Source organism: Oreochromis niloticus, linkage group LG18 (assembly GCF_001858045.2).
Source record: "Oreochromis niloticus isolate F11D_XX linkage group LG18, O_niloticus_UMD_NMBU, whole genome shotgun sequence".
Taxonomy (NCBI): domain Eukaryota; kingdom Metazoa; phylum Chordata; class Actinopteri; order Cichliformes; family Cichlidae; genus Oreochromis; species Oreochromis niloticus.
The window spans coordinates 37,121,085-37,144,962 of record NC_031982.2 but is presented as its reverse complement, the minus strand read 5'-3'; the positions used below and the strand labels follow the sequence as shown (position 1 = coordinate 37,144,962).

The 23,878-nt window shown below is 41.9% G+C and overlaps 1 long non-coding RNA gene and 2 gene segments (V, D, J or C); all 3 read left to right on the top strand.

The window, feature by feature from the left end:
- The first annotated feature begins 263 nt into the window (after positions 1 to 263).
- LOC109201848 (T cell receptor alpha variable 38-2/delta variable 8-like) lies at positions 264 to 1,001 on the top strand. The segment is given in 2 exon segments: positions 264 to 522; positions 613 to 1,001. Coding segments are annotated over 2 exon segments (429 nt in total).
- A 10,869-nt stretch (positions 1,002 to 11,870) lies between these two features.
- LOC109201759 (T cell receptor alpha variable 19-like) lies at positions 11,871 to 12,595 on the top strand. The segment is given in 2 exon segments: positions 11,871 to 12,102; positions 12,193 to 12,595. Coding segments are annotated over 2 exon segments (435 nt in total).
- Positions 12,596 to 17,525: 4,930 nt separating this feature from the next.
- On the top strand, positions 17,526 to 22,115 carry LOC102077276 (uncharacterized). 3 transcript variants are annotated; one of them, XR_003214829.1, is made up of 8 exons: positions 17,566 to 17,589; positions 18,326 to 18,437; positions 19,446 to 19,640; positions 19,739 to 20,212; positions 20,930 to 21,091; positions 21,343 to 21,459; positions 21,564 to 21,665; positions 21,808 to 22,115. It is a non-coding gene; the product is annotated as an uncharacterized LOC102077276 (long non-coding RNA). The 3 variants fall into 3 exon arrangements; XR_002061762.2 differs by lacking the exon at positions 18,326 to 18,437 and having other exon boundaries at positions 17,526 to 17,589; XR_003214830.1 differs by lacking the exon at positions 18,326 to 18,437 and having other exon boundaries at positions 17,530 to 17,589; positions 19,451 to 19,640.
- The last annotated feature ends 1,763 nt before the right edge of the window (positions 22,116 to 23,878 follow it).

Sequence of the window (23,878 nt, the reverse complement as noted above, 5' to 3'; positions counted from 1 at the left end):
TACCGTTTACCTGAAGGCAACAGTTTGAACATGGAGTGTCCAGGGTGTGAAATGTCTTTTATAATGTTATGAGCTCTTTTGAGGCAGCGAGAACTGTGTAGATCTTCCAGTTTGAGGAGAGGGCAGCCGATTATTAGTTTCACTGGATTAAAATGGAGGCTTTTGGTTCACGTGTTGCCATGGTAATGCCTGTATCAGAGCTCCATTGATGATTTCTTTCTTTCCCGACTCACAGTTCAGTCAGTTAAACCTGCTTCCTGCAATAGGAGCAAATATCCAATGAAAGCAGAGCAGCAGAAAGACGTGCTGAGTGTAAAGCTGTCAGCAGGGGGAATAACACAGGGCTGTGAATGAGTCCTGTCACTGTGATCAGGCTCCTCCTTCTAATCCACCAACTTAGTGTTGATGAAGACTAAACAGAGAGATCACAGCTTCTTTATACTTGCTGTAGCTCACAGTTACTCTACACTGCAGATATGACGCCTCTGTTCATCTCAGTGCTGCTGGCTGCTATGTGCCTCGGTATGAACACAACTCTGTTTCTTTGATATCAATCCAACATTGACATGATTCTTTAACAGCACACTGATACTGTTTGTTGGTGTTTTACAGAATGCAGAGCACAAAAAGACAACGTGCTGCAAGCAAAAGGAGAAGAGACTGCTGCTGCAGGAGGCACAGTAACACTTGGCTGTCTCTATAACAGCAGCAATACAAATATTAATCTGTTCTGGTACAAACAGGATGGAAACAACAGCCCCAAATTCCTCCTGAGTCACTTTAAAGTTGGTGAAGGGAAAACAGAGGCTGGAGACAGATTTTCCTCCACACTGGATTCCAGCATCAGATCAGCTCCTCTGAAGATCCAGAAGCTTCAGCTGTCTGACTCTGCTGTGTACTACTGTGCTCTGCAGCCCACAGTGACAGGAAACACCAAAACTCTGTACAAAAACCTTTGGAGCAAAGACAACAGAATACTCCACAACATCCACTAGAGGGAGCCACACACTGTTAAACCTCTGATTCTTGTGTCATTGGACTGATGACAAAGACAACAGAGGAATGAAGCAGTAAAGATCAGAGACAGAGACAGAGCTGCTGTGGAAACACAAAACTATTTGATTGGCTCAGCTATTGCACTGGCCCCGCCCACTGAAGTTGAGCTCATCCAATGACATTATTTGTTGGTCATTGTGCTGCAGTGGAAGAACATTGTTCATGTGCTGTCTGTCTGGCTTTAATAACTCCAAAGACATGTTGCTGCACCTCTTTTTGCTTCTATCTCACATTATAGGTGAGTTTAAGAACAGGGATTAAAGTTTAGTTGAAGCTGCTGCATTAAGCAGATATACAGACTGCATTTCACTACTTTTCTTCTTTCTTTTTCCAGGACTCACAGCTGGAGACTCAATCACTCCTCAACAAACTGAAGTCACTGAAACAGAAGGAGAATCTGTCACACTCACATGTAACTATGAGACAGATGCAGGTGGTGCTTTACTTCACTGGTACAGACATCATTCTGACCTTCAGGCTCCTCAGTTTATACTCTGGAAACAAGGAAAAGGAGGAACAGCTGAATATATTCCTGATCATCGATATGACTCAGAAACATCTTCTACAACAACTGATCTGACCATAACAGCCCTAACCCTGGCAGACACAGCTCTCTACTACTGTGCTCTACAAACACAGTGATACAAAGTGTAGAAGAGGCTGTACAAAAACCTGAACACAGATATCTGACTACTCTTCAAAGAGGAGGGAAGTGGTATTCAAAGCACAGCTTCATATCAGATGGATTCTGCTAATTCCTGTTTTATCAGAGTCACTGTGGTTACAGCTGCTAATGAAACACTGTGGGAGGATTCACATGAGCAGCAAATCCACATCAACCACAAACCAACTGCAGGAACGTTCAGACAGAAACAAATTAGTGAATACAGTCAAACAGCAAAATCTTCTGATAAACAAATATCTCACATTTAGCATATTTTATAACTGACTGTCAAAGTAAAACAGGAAACTGGGCACAGAACTAAACCTAAGAACTAGAATTCAAAAACAGAACTCAGAATACAAGAAGTTATAGACAAAAGAGAAATCAAAGAATAACAACAACGTTTCAGTGTGTAATGTGGAGCTGAGCGGTGTGGGTCCGTTGCACCAATGGTGCACGATTAATTCCCAGACCACTGCTCATTTCTCCGCTGCTTTTACCAACTCTGTCCTTTGTGATGCTAACAGTAATGAGGATCTTTCGGTTGATAAGCTCACTAATCTGTTTATCTCAGCTTGCTCCTCTATTCTCGATACCGTGGCTCCTCTAAGGCCTAAGCGCACTAAACTGTTACGTCAACCCTGGTTGAACGAAACTACCTGGGCTCTCAGACACGAATGCCGTCGCGCTGAGAGAAAATGGAAAAAGGACAAACTTCAGGTCTCTTCTGACATCCTTCAAAATTGTTTATCAAAATATCAAAAGACTGTTAAAGCTGCCAAGTCTGCCTTCCTGTCAGGTATAATTACAAAAAACAGTCACAAGCCTCGAGTCCTTTTTAAAATCTTTAACTCTATGATTAACCCTGATGTCATTACTCATAGAGATGCTTCCCCCGCACTCTGTGATAACTTCCTCAAGTATTTCACTGATAAAATCTCAGCCCTAAGGGCTCCATATTTGCTGACATTGGCTGGCCAAGTTCCTGCTTCTCAAGTTCAGATTGTTTTTCAGCAGTTTGAGTGTCTTTCTCCACCTTAAAGGAGATAATTGGTCACCGTAGAATTTCTAACTCCCCGCATGATATTCTTCCCTCCTGCATCTTCAAGGAAGCTTTGAACACCATTGGGCCGTATATTCTACTATTGCTGAACGCATCACTGTCATCAGGTTGTGTGCCGATTGCCTTGAAACATGCTGCTGTACAACCTGTTATTAAGAAGAAAAATCTTGACCCTAGTGCTCTCTCCAGTTACAGGCCAATTTCCAAACTCCCTTTTATGTCTAAAATTTTGGAAAAAGTAGTTCTTAAGCAACTTCAGTCCTTCTTAGATGCTAACAATATTGGTGAAAAGTTCCAGTCTGGTTTTAAACCTCGCCACAGTACAGAAACAGCTGTCGTTTGGCTCTCAGCGAAGGCGGTCGCACTTTTCTCCTCTCCTGCCCTTATCTTCCCTGCTTAGCTTCTTGTGTCCTTGTCTTGTCTGTGTTTTATTGCTTTCCCTGGAACACTCTCTCACAGTCTGTGTCTAAAACCTAAAAGAGAATTATGGATTTGATCAACTGGTCTCTGAACGCTATTGACACCATCTTCTCAACGAGAAGTCTGGGCTCGGGAGAGCCCGAGTGCCCTGGAGGGACTTTCCCTGCCGGATACACGATGGACGGGTGGCAGAACTGGAGGGTCGTGTGCCTGGCGGGACTGTCGATCGAGGACGCTGAAGATATCTACCTATTCGGAACCATGGTAACAGGGTTCTTGCTGATCGGAGCTGGCTTGGCCCTGGCTTATCGGAAAATTGAGAGAGCGGAGCCGGCTGTCCAAATCCCCACAAGGCTGCCCGCTGGGATTGAAACGATTGGACGAGGTGCGAGTTCTCAGAAAGGGCTCACTGAAAGCAGCAGCATGGTTAAGAGCTTGGAGGCGCTTACGACTGCAGTGAATGCTCAAACTAACACCTCTGAGCGCATGTTGGATTACATCAGGAACGAATCCACCCGAAACAACAACTCAGGGAGGAAGCTGGACTACATCTCGAATCAGTTGGCTGCGGTCGTGAGGTCTCAGGATCTGCTTTGTGAGCAACAGTGTGACAAGATCTCGGGATCGATGGCTAATAACATCTTGGAGAAACTCGAAGCTATAAAAAAGGAGATTGAGAGACCAGTGTCGGAGTGCTAAAAAAACAGCCTGAAATTCTTATGAGTTGTTTGCAAAAGAAAAATCACCATCATTATACGGCTACCCCCTTCGGCGCCAGCTGCGGGCTCAAGGCTGGAGCCGATCAAAAACAATCCCTGATAACGACTATGTTGTGACTGTTCCTTCCCATCCCATAAGGCCACCTGGGTTGGCTGGTAGACTGTTTACTTAGCCTGGCAGGGCGAAGGACACTGTCTCCGCTGAACTATGGACACGCACACACATACACTTACACTGATAAGCAAACACTGATCCCTCTCCCCTTCCAAACGCCTTCGATGCTTGTTTCCTGCGGGGGAACACGGCGGGCCTATGTGCCGCGCTGGAATGATAGCGCTGTGCAGGGCGGCTGCTGTGTTCGCTTCGGATAACTCCTCACCCCCCACCCATCCCCGTGGCTTGTCATGTCCTTCATAATGTTGTGCTGTGGACATTCATGTGCTTTTTGTGCAGAGGAGTTTTTTTGTTTCCTGTTCTCATGCTGTCCTACCATGGAAGCACAGCATGAGTAGGGGTCTCTTTTTTTCCTCTTGTACTTTCCCATTGTAATGTACATTTCAATGTTTTTCTCTAATGCTACCAATCTCCGACCTGTATCCCCATGTAATGTCTGTGTTGTATGTGTAAGGTCGGGGGGGTCCCATTTCACTGCTGGGCAACCTGCATGTGACGAATAAAGCTTTGATTGATTGATTGATTGATTGATTGATTGAAGAGTTTTTAATGATTTACTTTTAACTGGCGACTCAGGCTGCTCTGTGGTTTTGGTTTTACCTTATTTGACCTCTGCATTCAATACGGTTGATCACCACATTTTATTATCGAGGCTGGAGCATGTTGTTGGTCTCAAAGGCACAGGACTATCTTGGTTTAAATCATATCTTTCAGAGAGGACTTCCTATGGGTCAGTACTTTTCTTCTTCTGCCCCTATCCACTGTGGTGTGCCTCAGGGGTCTGTTCTTGGTCCTACTTTGTTCTCCCTGTATTTGCTGCCTTTGGGCTCTATTTTCAACAAATATAACATCTCCTTCCACTGCTATGCCGACGACATCCAAATTTACTTCCCCCTGAACTTGGATGTCTCTGACCCACTACAACCTTTGTTCAACTGTCTTCATGATGTTAAAGTTTGGCTATCACAAAACTTTCTCACTTTGAATGAAAATAAAACTGAAGTAATTGTCTTTGACAGTCATACCCCTCTGGGTCAGTTAACAGACACCCTTGGTCCTCTTGCCAGCTTCTCTCTCACACGGTAAGAAACCTTGGAGTGTTTTTGGATAGCTCTCTTAAATTGGAGAAGCAAGTGTCCTCAGTGGTAAAAACTAGCTTTAATCAGTTGTGTTTGATATCAAAGGTGAAGCCCTATATTCCTTTAAAAGTACTTGAAAAACGTATTCATGCATTTATCACCTGTAGACTGGACTATTGTAACTCTCTATACCTGGGCCTCCAACAATGCTCCCTCTACCGCTTGCAGTTAGTTCAAAATGCTGCTGCACACTTTCTAACAGGTGCTAGAAAGTATGATCATATCACCCCAGTTCTGGCTAATTTGCACTGGCTCCCTGTCAAACACTGTATAGATTTTAAAATTCTTTGCTTACTTTTAAAATTGTAAACAATTTGGCACCCAGTTACCTGACTGAACTCCTCCGCTTGTATGACCCCAGGAGGGCACTAAGGTCATCTTGCCAGATGCTCTTAGAACAACCTAGATCCCGACTGAAGTCCAGAGGTGATTGGGCCTTTGCAATTGCAGCACCTACACTCTGGAATAGTCTCCCCGCCTCTATTCGCATTTCTGAGTCTATACATTCATTTAAACCGCATCTGAAAACTAAATTTTTTACTTTGGCTTTCGGATCAAATTAGTTTTAACTATCATCAGGCCTGTTTTATGTCTGACACCTTTGATGGTTGTTGGTGTGTTTGTTGTTTGTTTGTTAACTTTTAATCTCTTGCTGTTTTTTTGCTGATTGTTAAGCAGTTTGATCAACCCTGTTGTTTGTAAATGTGCTATATAAATGAATAAACCTGAACCTGAACAATAACGCAGGTGGCTGTGGCTCAGGTGGTAGAGCAGATCAGCTACTGATCGGAAGGTTGGTGGTTCGAGCCTAGGCTGCATGTCAAGTGTCCTTGGGCAAGATACTAACCCCAAATTGCCCTCTGACTGTGTGTGAATGTAGATTAGTTTGCACTTGCATTTAGAAATGCTTGCATGAGTGGGTGTGATTGGGTCATTGAGGCATGTTGTATACAGCGCTTTGAGTACTCTGGGAGAGTAGAAAAGCGCTACATAAGAATCAGTCCATTTACCATTTAATGCACAAAACACTGGGTCAGCGAAGGAGGACCTTGACAATGATGTTCCTAATGATGGGTTTATATTTTATTATTGTCATTTGTATTGAGAAACATGTAATCATTTGTGTTTAGAAGTATATAGTTGATGGCATATTGAAAGAATGTCTAATCCTAGGAGGTCTGTAACAACTCTGTGTAGCATGAAGAGGGGAGTGCGTTCACTCCTCTTCAGAGTGTTCTGGCATAGATCACACACCTCCTAGGAGAGGTCATATCTTCTCTTGCTGATATATGGTATAACAAACACGCGTATATCTGTTTGAGTGTAAGGGCCTTTTCTTCAGATGTACCGCTAGACTCCTGGCACCAGCTTTGGGGAGTCTTCCTGGGGTCACATCTTGACCCCACACATATACACACACAGACACACACACACACACACACACACACAGACACACACACACACACACACACAGACAAGGTATTCTTTGTCCACATGTATACCTATGTAAGATGTTATATGTTAATGACCCTATGCATATTCATGTAACCACAATAAAAGGAGTGCTATGGGGAACCTTGCTGAGAGTCTGACAGAGGTCAAGTGGGTGGAACGACACTTGGCTCCAGGTTGGTCTCCCTCATGCATGAGTAACACAACGAACTCTGCCTGCTTGTGTCTTGTTTCTGCTGTGTAGCAAATTGTCCTGAACGTTCCAGCGAATAGGTTTATGCTATAAACCTATCACCTAATTTACTGGTTAATCTCCAAAAGTTGATTCTGTTCATCTGGACGTAGCATTTTGTGGGAGAAACGTTTCGTCACTCATCCAAGTGACTTCTTCAGTCTCAGCTGACTGCAGGTTTCCCCAAACCTTATAAACAGTACATTTGCATAATGACTGAAACCAGCCCACTGAAGGAACAATGGGCTGGGAGGTCAGTTCCTTAATCATAATTATGCAAATTCCCATGACCATTGATCAACAACCACTGACCAAAACCCACTGATCAAAGAACACTGATCAATGGCCATGAGTCCCATTCACAGAGAGTTGGGGAATGGCTGCAATCACAGCATTGTAAGATGGTGACAGATGTAACCTTAGGCCCCCTCCTCGATTCAGAGATGGTCTTTCCCTTTTCACTTAAATGGTCTCCTTGACTCCGCGCTCAAACCAGCGTTCCTCCCTGTCCAGGATGTGTACATCCTCATCGTTGAAAGTGTCCACTGGCCTGTAGGTGTAAATAGACTGCAGAGTCCTGGCCTGATGAGGTTGCTCTTCTGTGTTGTGCCATCCGCTTCGCTAGAGGTTGTTTGGTTTCCCCGATGTATAAATCCTGGCAATCCTCCTGGCACTTAACAGCGTACACTATGTTACTCTGTTTGTGTCGGGGGACCCGATCCTTGGGGTGGACCAGTTTTTGGCGCAGCGTATTTTGGGGTTTAAAAGCCACAGAGACCCGGTGTTTAGAAAAAATGCGTCTCAACTGTTCCGATACTCCTGACACATATGGGATCACTACAGGTTTTCGCCTGGGCAGCGGTTGTCCTTCTCTCCTGGATCGGCTGGAGCTTTCTTTAGGTGCCTTTCCCGCTTTGACAAAAGTCCAGCTGGGATAACCACATTTACTCAGGGCCTTCTTGATGTGCTGTTCTTCAGCCTCCCTGGCCGCTGTGTCAGTGGGGATGGTGTTCGCTCTGTGTTGTGGCGTCCTGATGACACCCAGTTTGTACTCCAGTGGATGATGAGAGTCAAACCTTAGATACTGATCCGTATGCGTAGGTTTACGGTACACGTCAGCTTTTAGATGTCCCCCATTACTGATGGAAATCTCACAGTCTAAGAAGGCTAACCTGCCACTTTTCATATCCTCCCTGGTGAATTTGATGTGTTGGTCCACCGAGTTAATGTGATCCGTGAAATGTAGTACGTCCTGAGATTTGATTTTCACCCAGGTGTCATCCACATATCTGAACCAATGGCTTGGTGGTGATCCAGGGTAGGATAGCAAAGCCCTCTTTTCCACTTCTTCCATGTACAAATTGGCCACGATGGGTGAAACTGGGGAGCCCATGGCACACCCATGTTTCTGCCTGTAGAACTGACCCTTGTATGTGAAGTAGGTGGAATGAAGACACAGTTCCAAAAGCAAACACACTTGGTCGATGCTGAGGGTGGTCCTGTTGCTGAGGTTGCTGTCATCCTGTAATCTCTTACGGACTACCTCCAACGCTTCCTTGACTGGGATGCAAGTGAAGAGAGATGTAACATCGTACGAGACCGTGGTTTCATCTGCCTCCATAATGACATCTCTCACCTTCTCAACAAAATCCAGGGCGTTCTGGATGTGGTGTTCAGAGCTGCCCACCAGCGGGTTGAGGATCGAAGCAAGAAACTTGGAGATGTTATAGGTGACCGAGTTGATCATGCAGACAATCGGTCTTAAATGTGCACCCTGTTTATGTATTTTCGGTAAACCACACAGACTTGGTGTAGACTCCCCTGGGTACAGCCTGTGGTATGAGGTCCGGTCAATAGCCTTGTCTTGTTCTAACTGCTTCAGACAGTCTATGACCCTCTTCCTGTAGCCACTTCCTGGGTCTCGTTTCAGGGGCTCATGAGTATTTTCATCACTGAGTAGTGACAAAATCTTCTCATGATAGTCTTTCTGGTTCCGCTACATCCAGATGAACAGAATCAACTTTTGGAGATTTACTTTCCTGGATGACTGAGAATGCATCAAGACGTTACTGGTTAATGGTGCACAAATTGTAATCATAAAGAAAATAAACAGAGGTAAGTCAGAGTCAAACAGGCAGAGTTTCTTTTCCTTTTTTCATTCATGTTGCAGTGACAGCAATCAGTTGAAGCTTTTGTGGGAAACTCCTGCAGCTCCAGCAGGGGATACCTGTAGGAAAGAAATAACATCTATGTTAGATTGTACACATGTGGACACATTGGGCAAAGTTTATCTGTTAGACTGTGCAGCAGAGAGACAATGGAGTGCATGCTGTGCAGTGGAGTGAGGAGTGCTCAGACCTCTACACTGGAGAAAACAAACAGCCACTTCATAAATGCATGACACAATACAGAAGAGGACAAGACTCAGGTATACATCTGCACCTAAAGGTCAAAGGTCAAATCACTCTTGAGGATGCCAGTGTTCACATTTTGGGCAGAGAAGACAGATGGTTTGAAAGAGGAGTGAAAGAAGCATCTATGTCCACTGTGAACAACCCCCTTTAAATAGAGGGCGGGGCTTATGGCACCAACCGTCTGCTACCTACAGTGTAGTGTGAGATCCTTCCCAGACGCCTCACCCCCACTCACATCTTGTGTCAGGTGATCTCAATGGATCAGATGATAGGATGAGGTCTCAGAATGGTTTCACTGGAACCTCTGGTGGTAATAATTCACACCTTAGCTTGTGATGACAAACATTATTAATCATGGATCAATGACCTTCTTAAAGGGCAACTCCCACTGGGCTTTAAATCCCTGGGACTCTCCACCATTTGGATTTAGAACTGAAGAAGCTTCTTGGATGAGATTTGACACGTCTTCAGATAATATAATGAAGTCCAGCTGACGTCCTTTCAAGCTCCTAAGACTACCATGACCTGGATTCAATTTCAATTCAATTCAATTTTATTTATATAGCACCAAATCACAACAGAAGTCGCCTCAAGGCGCTTTATATTGTACAGCAGATCGCACAATAATACATACAGAGAAAAACCCTACAATCATATGACCCCCTATGAGCAAGCACTTTGGCGACAGTGGGAAGGAAAAACTCCCTTTTAACAGGAAGAAACCTCCAGCAGAACCAGGGTCAGGGAGGGGCGGGGCCATCTGCTGTGATTGGTTGGGGTGAGAGAAGGAAGACAGGATAAAGACATGCTGTGGAAGAGAGACAGAGATTAATAACAGATATGATTTGATGCAGAGAGGTCTATTAACACATAGTGAGTGAGAAAGGTGACTGGAAAGGAAACACCCAATGCATCATGGGAATCCCCGGCAGCCTACGTCTATTGCAGCATAACTAAGGGAGGATTCAGGGTCACCTGGTCCAGCCCTAACTATATGCTTTAGCAAAAAGGAAAGTTTTAAGCCTAATCTTGAAAGTAGAGATAGTGTCTGTCTCCTGAATCCAAACTGGAAGCTGGTTCCACAGAAGAGGGGCCTGAAAACTGAAGGCTCTGCCTCCCATTCTACTTTTAAATACTCTAGGAACAACAAGTAGGCCTGCAGTGTGAGAGCGAAGTGCTCTAATAGGGTGATATGGTACTACAAGGTCATTAAGATAAGATGGGGCCTGATTATTTAAGACCTTGTATGTGAGGAGCAGGATTTTGAATTCAATTCTGGATTTAACAGGAAGCCAATGAAGGGAAGCCAAAACAGGAGAAATCTGCTCTCTCTTTCTAGTCCCTGTCAGGACTCTTGCTGCAGCATTTTGGATCAGCTGAAGGCTTTTCAGGGAGTTTTTAGGACATCCTGATAATAATGAATTACAGTAGTCCAGCCTGGAAGTAATAAATGCATGAACTAGTTTTTCAGCGTCACTCTGAGACAGGATATTTCTAATTTTAGAGATGTTGCACAAATGGAAGAAAGCAGTCTTACATATTTGTTTAATATGTGCGTTGAAGGACATGTCCTGGTCAAAAATGACTCCAAGGTTCCTCACAGTGTTACTGGAGGCCAAGGTAATGCCATCCAGAGTAAGAATCTGCTTAGATACCATATTTCTAAGATTTTCAGGGCCGAGTACAATAACCTCAGTTTGATCTGAATTAAGAAGCAGAAAGTTAGCGGCCATCCAGGTCTTTATGTCTTTAAGACATTCCTGCAGTTTAACTAATTGGTGTGTGTTACCTGGCTTCATGGATAGATAGAGCTGCGTGTCATCTGCATAGCAGTGAAAATTTATGCTATGTCTTCTAATGATGCTGCCTAAGGGAAGCATGTATAATGTAAACAGAATTGGTCCTAGCACTGAACCCTGTGGAACACCATAATTGACCTTAGTGTGTGAAGAGGACTCTCCATTTACATGCACAAATTGGAGTCTATTAGATAGATATGATACAAACCACTGCAGTGCAGTACCTGTAATACCTACAGCATGTTCTAATCGCTCTAATAGGATATTATGGTCAACAGTATCGAACGCAGCACTGAGGTCTAGCAGGACAAGCACAGAGATGAGTCCACTGTCAGAGGCCATAAGAAGATCATTTGTAACCTTCACTAAAGCTGTTTCTGTGCTGTGATGAGCTCTGAAACCTGACTGAAACTCTTCAAATAAGCCATTCCTCTGCAGATCATCTGTTAGCTGTTTGACAACTACTCTTTCAAGGATGTTTGATATGAAAGGAAGGTTGGAGATTGGCCTATAATTAGCTAAGACAGCTGGGTCTAGAGATGCTTTTTGAGTAAAGGTTTAACTACAGCCAGCTTGAAGGCCTGTGGTACATAGCCGATTATTAGAGATAGGTTGATCATATTTAAGATTGAAGCATTAATTAATGGCAGGACTTCTTTGTCTGCCTCAGTCATCCTACCTGGATGCCTGAGAACCTACAAACCTACATCCAAGACAAGATCTCCAATGATAGCAGAGCAGCAGAAAGACGTGCTGAGTGTAAAGCTGTCAGCAGGGGGAATAACACAGGGCTGTGAATGAGTCCTGTCACTGTGATCAGGCTCCTCCTTCTAATCCACCAACTTAGTGTTGATGAAGACTAAACAGAGAGATCACAGCTTCTTTATACTTGCTGTAGCTCACAGTTACTCTACACTGCAGATATGACGCCTCTGTTCATCTCAGTGCTGCTGGCTGCTATGTGCCTCGGTATGAACACAACTCTGTTTCTTTGATATCAATCCAACATTGACATGATTCTTTAACAGCACACTGATACTGTTTGTTGGTGTTTTACAGAATGCAGAGCACAAAAAGACAACGTGCTGCAAGCAAAAGGAGAAGAGACTGCTGCTGCAGGAGGCACAGTAACACTTGGCTGTCTCTATAACAGCAGCAATACAAATATTAATCTGTTCTGGTACAAACAGGATGGAAACAACAGCCCCAAATTCATCCTGAGTCGTTTTAGTGGGGATGATGGAGACACAGCAGCTGAGTTCAAGGAGAGATTTTCATCCACACTGGATTCCAGCAACAGATCAGTTCCTCTGAAGATCCAGAAGCTTCAGCTGTCTGACTCTGCTGTGTACTACTGTGCTCTGCAGCCCACAGTGACAGGAAACACCAAAACTCTGTACAAAAACCTTTGGAGCAAAGACAACAGAATACTCCACAACATCCACTAGAGGGAGCCACACACTGTTAAACCTCTGATTCTTGTGTCATTGGACTGATGACAAAGACAACAGAGAAATGAAGCAGTAAAGATCAGAGACAGAGACAGAGCTGCTGTGGAAACACAAAACTATTTGATTGGCTGAGCTATTAAACTGGCCCCACCCACTGAAGTTGAGCTCATCCAATGACATTATTTGTTGGTCATTGTGCTGCAGTGGAAGAACATTGTTCATGTGCTGTCTGTCTGGCTTTAATAACTCCAAAGACATGTTGCTGCACCTCTTTTTGCTTCTATCTCACATTATAGGTGAGTTTAAGAACAGGGATTAAAGTTTAGTTGAAGCTGCTGCATTAAGCAGATATACAGACTGCATTTCACTACTTTTCTTCTTTCTTTTTCCAGGACTCACAGCTGGAGACTCAATCACTCCTCAACAAACTGAAGTCACTGAAACAGAAGGAGAATCTCTCAAACTCACATGTAGCTATGAGACAAGTGATAGTGTTGCTGACTTTCACTGGTACAGACATCATTCTGACCTTCAGGCTCCTCAGTTTATACTCTGGAAAAGAGGAAAGGGGGGGACATCTGAATATATTCCTGATAAACGATATGGATCCCAAACATCACCTACATCAACTAGTCTGACCATAACAGCCCTAACCCTGGCAGACACAGCTCTTTACTACTGTGCTCTAGAAACACAGTGATACAAAGTGTAGAAGAGGCTGTACAAAAACCTGAACACAGATATCTGACTACTCTTCAAAGAGGAGGGAAGTGGTATTCAAAGCACAGCTTCATATCAGATGGATTCTGCTAATTCCTGTTTTATCAGAGTCACTGTGGTTACAGCTGCTAATGAAACACTGTGGGAGGATTCACATGAGCAGCAAATCCACATCAACCACAAACCAACTGTAGGAACGTTCAGACACAAAGAAACAAAAATAATACAAACACAATGGACTACTAATTTTAATATTTAGAATACAAAATACATTAAAAAATCATAATAAAAGCCTACATAAATGTTACATGCTTTGTTTTAAATTTACAAACTGAGAGCTTTGCAAGGATATGGTTTTTCACCATTGAAGAAAAATGTCCTGAATGGCAGGAAGCCTCGTGCCAGTGATGTGCTCTGCTGCCTTCACCCTCTGTAGTGATTTCCGGCTGCTGGCAGAGCAGCTTCGTACCAAACTGTACTGCAGCTCGTCAGCAAGCTCTTGATCACACACCTGTAGAAATTTGAGGTGATGTTTGTGTTCGTGCCAAACTTCCTCAGCCTCCTCAGGAAGTAGAGTCACTGGCGAGCTTTCCTGAAAACAACTAGAGCCTAAATACATGAGACCTAAACATGGAAATTGCCGACTACAAACAAATGACACTAACACAATATATACACAGAAGGTAACGAGGGAATGTTAATCTGACATAACAAGACAGGCAGGAAGCAAAACTGAATACACAGGACATGGGACTATCAAAATAAAACAGGAAGCAAGACACATACAGAGAGGCAGACAAAGACCGCCTCTGTACACAAGCTTAAGACTGACACCGGGAGAGAAACAAACATGGGGACATGAGTGATTGGGGAAACAGAGCAGGAACATGGAACACCAGGACAAGGGTAAAAGAACGCGAGATGTGGAACAGCGAAAGCAAAGTGACAGAAAACTAAAGACAAGAAACTTTAAATTTAACATAAGCAGAAAACCAGAAAAGTACAAATGACACTGAATCAAAGAAATTTAGAAAACCCCCAAAACACAGCAACACTGGGTCACAGATCCAACACAATCTCTTTATTGTAGATATTGTTTTGTTTTTTTGAATAAGCTTTATTGACAAAGCACAAAACACAGATACAAATTAACAAAACAGTGTCAGAGGGTTTTTGTGAAAAACAAAATAGAAAAAAATGGATTCTTTACTATTCTGTAAAGAATCAGATAATATTGAACAGGCAACATGAGTTTATGGTTTTGACAGCTTTTACATTTTGGGAATGTTGTATGGTTTTAAAATATTGTTTGGTTTCATTTAAAAAGCACTGAAAGGATGTTTTTGTGTTAGAAAATTTTGATTTATGTATATGAAATTTAGCCAGTAATATCAGTAATTTACTCAGATAAAATATATTTGCCCTGTCTGTGGGGTACTTAAAGAAACCAAATAAGATTTTCTCGTAACAAAGAGAGAACTCAGAAAAGATAAAAAAAACAACAAAAACACAAAATTGTTGCCAGAAAAGAGTTGTGTATAAGCAGGAGCAAAATAAATGAGAAATATCTTCCTTCACACAAGTACAAAATGAACAGTTAGCATCAATGTCCTTTTTATAAAGTACAAGAAAAGATCTGGTTGGGTAAAAACGATGAATAACTATTTCCATGACTTTGTTATTTAATAGAAATTTTTTACGGTAAAGTCAAATTATTGTAGATATTGTCATTTCTGAGCTCCACTAGAGGGCGACATCATCATGTAGGCCAGCGGTTCCCAAACTTTTTTTGCGAGGCCCCCCTTTGCGCATGCACGCACAAACACATCCTCCAAACACACACACCCATATTTTGCTCCATTGTATTTATTTCACACCTCAAACATTTAGTAAACAATTAAGCAAATACAAGTAAACAGCAATAAATTACAGGTAGTAAGAAAATAAACTACTAACTCATAATGCTGCGTCCGCACCTACACGGGTATTTTTGAACATGCAGCTTTCGTCCGCACGTAAACGACGTTTCGAATCACTGAAAACTGAGATTTTTTAAAACTCCTTTTTTGGGTTTACGTGTGGACGAGGATTACAGAGTTCGTCACCCAACGTCAAAGGTATGTGCCTCTTTTCACGTCACGCTGTGCGCCACGTTATTGTTTACATGAGATGAATCGACTATGTGCACGATAGCATATGCTAGTTCCGGTGCGGAAAATCCTGTGTGGAGCTTTGTTTCCGGTGTCCTATTCGCACCCTGTTTAATGTCCAAAAGAAGTTAACCAAATGAATGAATTAAGCGTCGATTTACATTTCTATAGATGTCTTGGTCATTTACCCAATATATCTGTAAATGATGTTCACGGACTTGTCGATATTTTGCCCCCCGGCCTCAGAGCAAAGGAGAAAAGGGATTCAAATGTTATATTTCTCAGCTGTCCCTCGTTTATTGTGGTGTTATGTTCTAAAAATAACCAGCGATGGGTGAAATCAAGTAGCCAATTTTATTTTTTTGATGCGTGGACATCGTGGACATCCAGTACTGCACTTTTTAATTTAGAAGGTAAGTCACAACATACCCTTCATACATACTAATGTATAGAAACCCTCACCAGCAATCGTTCATTTTGTGTGTGGCTTTTTTCACGGTTTGTTAACATGCTGTGTAGGTGTGGACATAATGGGAAACATCTGTGACTGTTGTTCACCTGTAGTTTGAATGCTGAACATTTGCCTGTTTAAAGAATAAGACCAGTCACTATACAGAGATGTGCTTCTGAATGTGGACGATGTGTCTTATGCTGCAGTGATGCAGTTCTGCTTGTGTTGAGTGATGCAAACAACCAATCGATCTAAACTCTTTAAACGTCAATCACGTGGTTACCGGCTACCGGCGAAAATAATCAGGACGGTAAGCCAATTTCTGTTTTAGAGCATTTGCGCTGCTGTGTGTTTTTGTGGTCTTCTTTTGCGGCTAATTTAGTGAATTTTGGTCTGATCGTGGTGAAACTTGGTGTGTGGAGTCAGTGATAGCTCTGGGAGCTAACCAGCCTATCTTTAACCGGTTACTTATATGAAGTCTGAATAATTTCTGGTTCGGTTTTGTTTGTTTAGCGGACTTCTGCGCATTTACGTAACTGCTCGTTTAATCGCGGCTTATTTTCGGTGTGTTTGGTGGTTGTAGAAATGGTTTATATGACATTTTAGCTGAGATTATGAGGTTTCTGTGGATACCACACGTGTCTGGACTTATATTTCTCAACCCGCGTTATAACCGATTAAACGTGATCTCCTCCTTTTTGCCCCCGGTACCAGAGACGTGGGGCTTAAGTGGTTAAACATCAAAATCTATCATTAGATTTTTTTGTGACACAACAGTGGTGAGTGTTCCCACCTTCTGCTCTTTGGAACTTAACGCAATCTTTCCATTTTCAAGTTTTGGACATGATTTTGGAGTATATCTTCGCAGTAGTGATTTACCGCAAAGTAAAGCTACCGGAAATGTGCAACCCCACATCCGGCCTCAAACCAGGAAGTTAGCATTTTCTCGTGCACATAGTCAATTGCAGAATGGCAGATAGAGACAAAATACTGTTAATCTGATTTCAGGTTTTACACGCTTACATATACACACGCAGTTACTGTCCCTCCATTTAGAAAGGCAGAGGCGTCACGGTGTAATTATTTTACGTGTAGTTGTTTTTTCAACACGTTCTCACTCCCAACTCGTCAAATGTGTGACGCATGGTCAGGCTCCCTCTGCTTCACTTATCGACGCGCAGGGTACCCCCCTGGCGTCGAGAATTGACGTGCAGGGTCCTCCTATTGAATACTATGCTGCTCCCTAATCGTTGTTTATCGACGACAAGAGATTGCCGCGGAAGAGCCTGTTGTTCGTATATTTATACATTTCCAAAATCACATTGTAGTGACGTGTACTGAACACAATATATTATATAATGTAAACAACTACCTGAGAAACAGCAGATACAGCAGATAAAGTAATTATAGGCTATTACTTTTGTATCGTTTATTGCAGGGAGAGGTGTATGCTGGGTAATGGCACAGCTAGCGACCGGGTGACTTTATTCACCCGCTTCGGCTGTTATCAGTCCATACAATGGGCGTTATTAGCACAAATCAGTCCCATAGATATGGGCCATCCACCTGCTAGATTGTTCAGAAGGTTGTTATCATCCATCCAGATGGAGGATCACTAACAGGAGCGTGGGAAGACTCCAGAATCCACTCTGGCTGGAATCCGGTGGATACAGCAGTGTTACAGGTAAGACCATTTAAACGGACGGCATTTATAGAATGACTATTAAACGTCAGCGAGTGTCAATAATGTTAATGTGGTTATGTTAGTAATACAGCGAGTGCTAATATAACAGCTTTAAGATGCATTTGTAGATATTATTACGTGTTTTACCGTCTTTATGGTGCTAGCTTAAAGTTACGGTGTAAACGTTAGCTTATATTGTAGTAAAGCTGTTACTGTTTAAACGATGTTGGGACAGAAATATTAGCTTCTGTCATGACTGATGAAGTTACTAGTTAATAAAGTTTCCAGTAAAACGATTAATCGCACCCACAGATTGACAGTAAATATCCCGATTAGCTTCAATGCATCTGTAATAAATATGTGCAAGTTTCAGTGCTTCGTTTAAACTGTATGATACTTATACTGACCCAGGGTCAGTGTAAATACAATCCTAGCTGTGTGAACAAAGCCTGGCTCCTTTAATCCTGCATGACAAACCTCAGGATGCAGGTTATTATTACTCTTTCCTGCTGGCACACCTGTCACACCTGAGAGTCAGCTAGAAACTTACAGTGACGTGGACATCATGCCAAGACTGACAGACTCTGTAATACTGTAAATGATCAGTGACTCAGGTTAACACTAAACTTTAAACAGTACCTCTGTGTCTCTGTGTGTGCTGAACATCTGGAATCAGATTGAGTCAGGCTGCATCAGCTGAATCTGTTATTTGTAAATATCAATATTTTTGATTCAGGTGTGGGGATAATATGTAAGACTGCAGTGAAGCGATGTACCAGATTAATCCCTGGCCAAAGGCATCGTACTTAAATCAGACTACTGATCCAGCCACATCAGCCTTTTGTGAGGTCTGTTTAAAGTAGACTAAAAATGAACTGCAGGTTCCTGAGAGGTGGACTGTGAGCACAGAAACACATGTTCATACATACAGCTGTAGCAAGCTTACATTAATTTTAAATAGATTTGTTACTCTGATGTCTGTCTCTGTGTTAGTCCTCTGACAGACTGGTACCTGTCCAGGTGTGCTCTGCTTGTGACTACTGGGACAGCCTCTGGCTCCTGTAATAGAAATTTTCTATTATTCTCATTTAAAGTATTTAAGTGCTTATGCATATGCTTAGTTGTGACACTGTTATAGACTGATCAGTGAAAGTTTCTAAAACTAGATGAACTTACTTCAGCGTCAGCAGTTTGAGAAAACAACTCCCTTTACAGGTGCTGATAAGGCCAAGGGCACAAAACAGCTTAACCATTGATCTGTTAGGTTTCATAGCGAGACGCGTGAAGTGTGGTATGATCAGTTTGTAACTTCCTCCCTCTTTCTTGGAATGCATAAAGGAGTAGGAGCACGACTTCTGTGGCAGAGCTGACATGACTGAACTGTGATGTTTGATGTGTGTTGGCTCTCCTGCACGCAGTAATAAATAGCTTGATCACAGCTCTTTCTGTGTTGCAGACTTTATTTACAAACTTCCACGATACCCCCCACCCTCCCACTGTGAACCTGAATTGAATTTTCAGAAGAAAATGAATGGATAGACTGACATTTGTTTAAATAGTTCTAGAAATCTGAGCTGTTGGTGTGGTAATAATATTAGAGCTGGCAATCTTTCTTACTGAATCTCTACTGTGAGTCATGTTACCTGAGATTAATTCTATGTTTACCTTACAGCCTGGACACATGTGCTGTGTGAAGGATGTAAATCAAATCAGATCTTAACTGCTTACATTTAAGGAGCCTGGTCATATTTAATTGTAATATGAACCAATGATTTTCTGATTGCTGATTCTAAGAGAGTCTTTGTGGAAAGCCTGTTTGGCTTTTTGTCATTTTAATTCTCTTTTCCATTTTCCAGAACAGTTCTCCACAGTCGCTGTCCACATGGGTCAGTGGGACCAAGCAGCACTCTGCTAATGTGGGACTCTGACCAGCAACATCCAGCAAGACCCAGGCAGTGTTTTCTATCTCGCAGCTGGAGTTTCTTTGTTTGTCTGTGACTGGAGAGTCAGATTTTTGTTGAGGCTGGAGGAACAGCCTCACACTTGCAGAGGTAAGTCAGTTTGCAGAGATCCCTCCCACCCTGGCTTTTATGTGCTAGATTTCTTATCTGAAACAGTAATATTTCAGTGACTGCTGCTTATACCACAGGTTAATACACGATACTGATCCCTGATGGGAGAATCATCACCTCTGCCAACAAAGAAGCCTGGTGGATATTTGTTTGCAGTCTGATGATGGGACATCATGCTCTGCATCTTCAAAGTTTGTCTCTTGATTATTATTCATACACAGTAATGTGAATTATGCTCATATCTAGTATAACTGGACCAACCTGGTGCTCTTCATTTATGGAGGCTGTTGAGTCTGAATGTTGGATGTTGTGTATCTCGTGTTCTCTGGGCTTTGTTGTCCTCAGTCTTTTTGCAGGATCAGAAAACAAAACCAGGATGACCGTAAATGTTTCTTCTCCAGTTGGATGATGATAAGACTGTGACACGGGATGCCACCTTTAGTCTTGTGATGAAGCAAAGCTCAGGAAGAAGTGTGATTAAATGGTACCCACATGTGTGCTGCTGAGAAGGATGTACAGGAGCACCTGCAGCCAAATCCAAGCCTCCTCAGGTTAGTTGTAGTTGCAGAATGCTATAGGACTGAGACAGCTGAGGCATCAAATGTTTGATTAAACGGATGAAAAAGTTTCTTCCCTGTAATTATCACTTTTTGAAATCTTTAGCAACTTCAAGTCTGTCAGCGTGCTGAGGTCACAGAAACATGATAAGAAGCTTGACTTCAGAGTGTTGTTTACAGTTTTCTGTCATCAATTATCTCCCCTGAAGTTTATCACTATTAGGCAAGCACTAAGTCCACAGTACTGTAATGATGATTCTGACTTTGGTCACGGTTGCATAATATTTTAATAATATACAATTATTTTTTGTAATTCATATTTTTTCTGTTAATCAAAAATTTACTTTGTGAAATTTGTATTATAGAATGCAGAATGTGACAATATATTTTTGTTCAATATTTAGTTTCTTTCAGTTGCAATTGTTAAATAATGTATATATATATATATATATATATATGTTCTAATTTAGCAAACTAATTTATCAAATATATATATACATATATCTGTATTAGTTTTAATACATTAATTTCACACCTGTATTGAAAATACCATATTGTATTCATACAGAATCAGTTTGGTATCATTGTGTCTGTTCACTGATTGCTGAAACTAAGAGCTAGTTTGATTTTTAGATCTAAAGTATCCAAAGTTGAGCTCTAATGTTTCTTCACCCTTGTGTGTGTGATATGTGATTTCCTACATGCTGACAGAGCAGAGCGGCAGTTTGTGCTCACAGATGGTGACGCTGTGGAGAGACGGTGGTGTTTCCTCAGAAGAACTAGCAGAGTCACCAAGGGCACGAGTCCATCTCACCACCTTGACTTGCTGACTGATTCTCGTCTGCACTGCACAGAGGAAATCAACTGACCGAGGTTTGTCCAGTGACGTGTTATGAAATGTATATTTGTTTTATGCTTAAAGATATGTTTTTCTTGACAGAGGGGCTCTGCAGAGGTTAGACAAAGCAGAGAAAACATGTGCTTTACATTTTACTGTGATTTACTGGGACATTTGTTGCCTGATGTTCAGCAGGAATGGAGTAATGGAATCAAAGGGAGATGTTTTTGATGTTTTTGTAATGTGAGTAAATCTTCGGTATTATTTATTTGCTTGGTTATTTTAGGAGTGTTTCTGGGTGAGGGAGAGAGGAGTCATCATCCAGGTAAAGTGACGTGGATCAGTGGACACACTTGTCTCCCCTTTAAAGGAGATAGAGAGACGATCTGAGTCATCCCTAAATGTTAGTGCTTTCAAATACACAAACATTTTTAAAGGACAAAAACGAACATCCAACTTTGACTGTAATACAATTAAATCTTTGCATGTGTGTTTTCAAACTCTCAGATGGGCAGGATATCACTATTGGACTGTCTAACCTGCAGGAGCAGCACTGAATGATCACCACACATGAGCATGTTCCTGCAACATTCAGCAGCTTTGCTTTTGGTAAGTAGAGTTACCTAACTACAGTAACTCTAAACACATGCCATCCATTTCTAACAGCCTGGTTACTTCCTGTCAGTTTTTTTAGAAACCATGTGGTCACCTGACCTAACACTGTTTCTTCTTCTTCCCCTTAATGTTGAAGTGTCAAATGTCCAACAGCTGGAGAGGAAACTAAACCAGTACTGGGCTGTTTCACCAACACGTGCCAGATGCTGTTCCTTCATGGTGACATCAACAGAGACAGCCCCGCCCACCTCATGATCTCGCCATTGATCATGATGATTTTAATGATGACAGCGAGCGGAACTAAGACTGTAAAAATCCACGACCAGAATGTTTAGATGCTTTCTAATTATTAATGAATACTGAGAGCCTCTTTCTGTGTTTTGTCTGTTTTGGGTTGTTTTTTTTTTTTACCTCATTTGTTACTAACAAAGTTCACCAAACTCACACAGTTTACATTCTGTATGTTTCCATCTTTACCAGCCACAGTCTAACTGCATTTAGAAAACAAACCTTAGAAATCGTCGTTTTTCTCTTTTGTAATTGATGATAATTCAGTGAATATACGGCGCTGCTTCCTTTTATTGCGTCTCACATTGCTTTAAGTTTTTCAGTGTCCAGTTATTTTTTTACTGCTATTTGAATTCTCTGCATGTTTGACCCTGTAGACTGTTTAATGGACTGCTTGTCTTGTAACCGCTGCCTGTTTTTGACTAAAGATTTGGATTTCTGACTTTAACACAGCCTCTGCGTGTCCTCCCTTTGTGTCCTCTTCCTCTGTGAATGTGTTGCATGTGTCACAGATTCATTTTATTAACAGCTTTCACACAGTGAGTTGCATCAGCATTCATTCACAGCACATTGCAGAAGGATTCAGATCAATACAGTGATCTTACAGTCAGAATTATCCTGACAGACTGCCACTGTAAATTATCTTTCATCAGGTACATTTTAAAGTTCAGTATTTCAAAGCAGGCGTTATGAAGAATCATACTGGCATTAGGACTGTAACAATATGTACTAACAAAGTCAAAGTTTTTTAATTATGCTAGAATATTGGAAGACAATCAACTTTTAGTGTTTTCTGCATATTAATTATACTGAAATAGAGATGGTGATCCTAACTGTACAGAAGCACTAAACAACTGACAATCTAACAGACATTATTGGCCTGAGCCGTCATGCACAGTGAGTCTGATCCTGTGCTGTGAGAGTCTGATAAGCATGTTTCTGGTCAGTTTGGAAGAAATAACATCACAATGTAGATCTTTTTTTCAATATTCCTTCTCTTTTACTACATAAACTGTGATCAAAGCTACTTATGTTCACAGCATGTAATAATACTGACAGTCCAGGGCATTGTGGTCTGTTGAGCTAGGGTTAGGGTTAGCAATTCAGACATATGTAATCAATCTTTTGCTGGATATAAAAAACACCTAGGAATTCATATTATAATTTGATTTTCATGAAATATTCATATTCAGTATCAGTCATTTTATATTATAACCACGTATCCACCCAGGCTCATGGTGGGGCAGGGCTCTGTCCTGGGATGCTTGAGTACAAGGTAATGTACACCCTGACCAGGTATCCAGTCTGTCAGAATTGTTTTTCATATTTGGTTCTAAAATATGAGTGAAAACAAAAATCCAACTAGGATTTTTGCACATGATGGATGAAGTCTGTCTTTGACTGTATTGTCCAGCTGATCCATCAAACCCCCAGCAGGTAAACCTTATTCATGACATAACACAGTAACAATGTAAAGAATTAAACAGCAACAGTCTAAATGTAAAGTGCATTCTAAACTCCTCTTCAATAAATTATTTGAAGTGAGTCCTTCAGGACTGTAAAACGTGAACTACAGAACCCAGAGTCTTCATCATTAAATCTCTGGTTGCTTCATTTTTCTATCCTATATCAGATACTTTAAAGGTTTTAGTAAAGTTGCATTCTCATGGTGAGGCAAAGTGCTTTATGTGTGTGTGCGTGTGTGTCATGAACGGCTATAAAAGCCCTTTAATTACAGAACAAAGCGGGGTTTGAGTTCGAGTTACGGCAGACTGTCGCTACTTCTAAACGGAACGCAGCCTTCCTACGGCGGACAGCTAACAACAGGAATCGGACGCGCGGTCCACCCTAGTCCACAGCAACCACCATAGCAACCACCATAGCAACAGCCTAGCATGACTTTAAAAACATATTCTGTC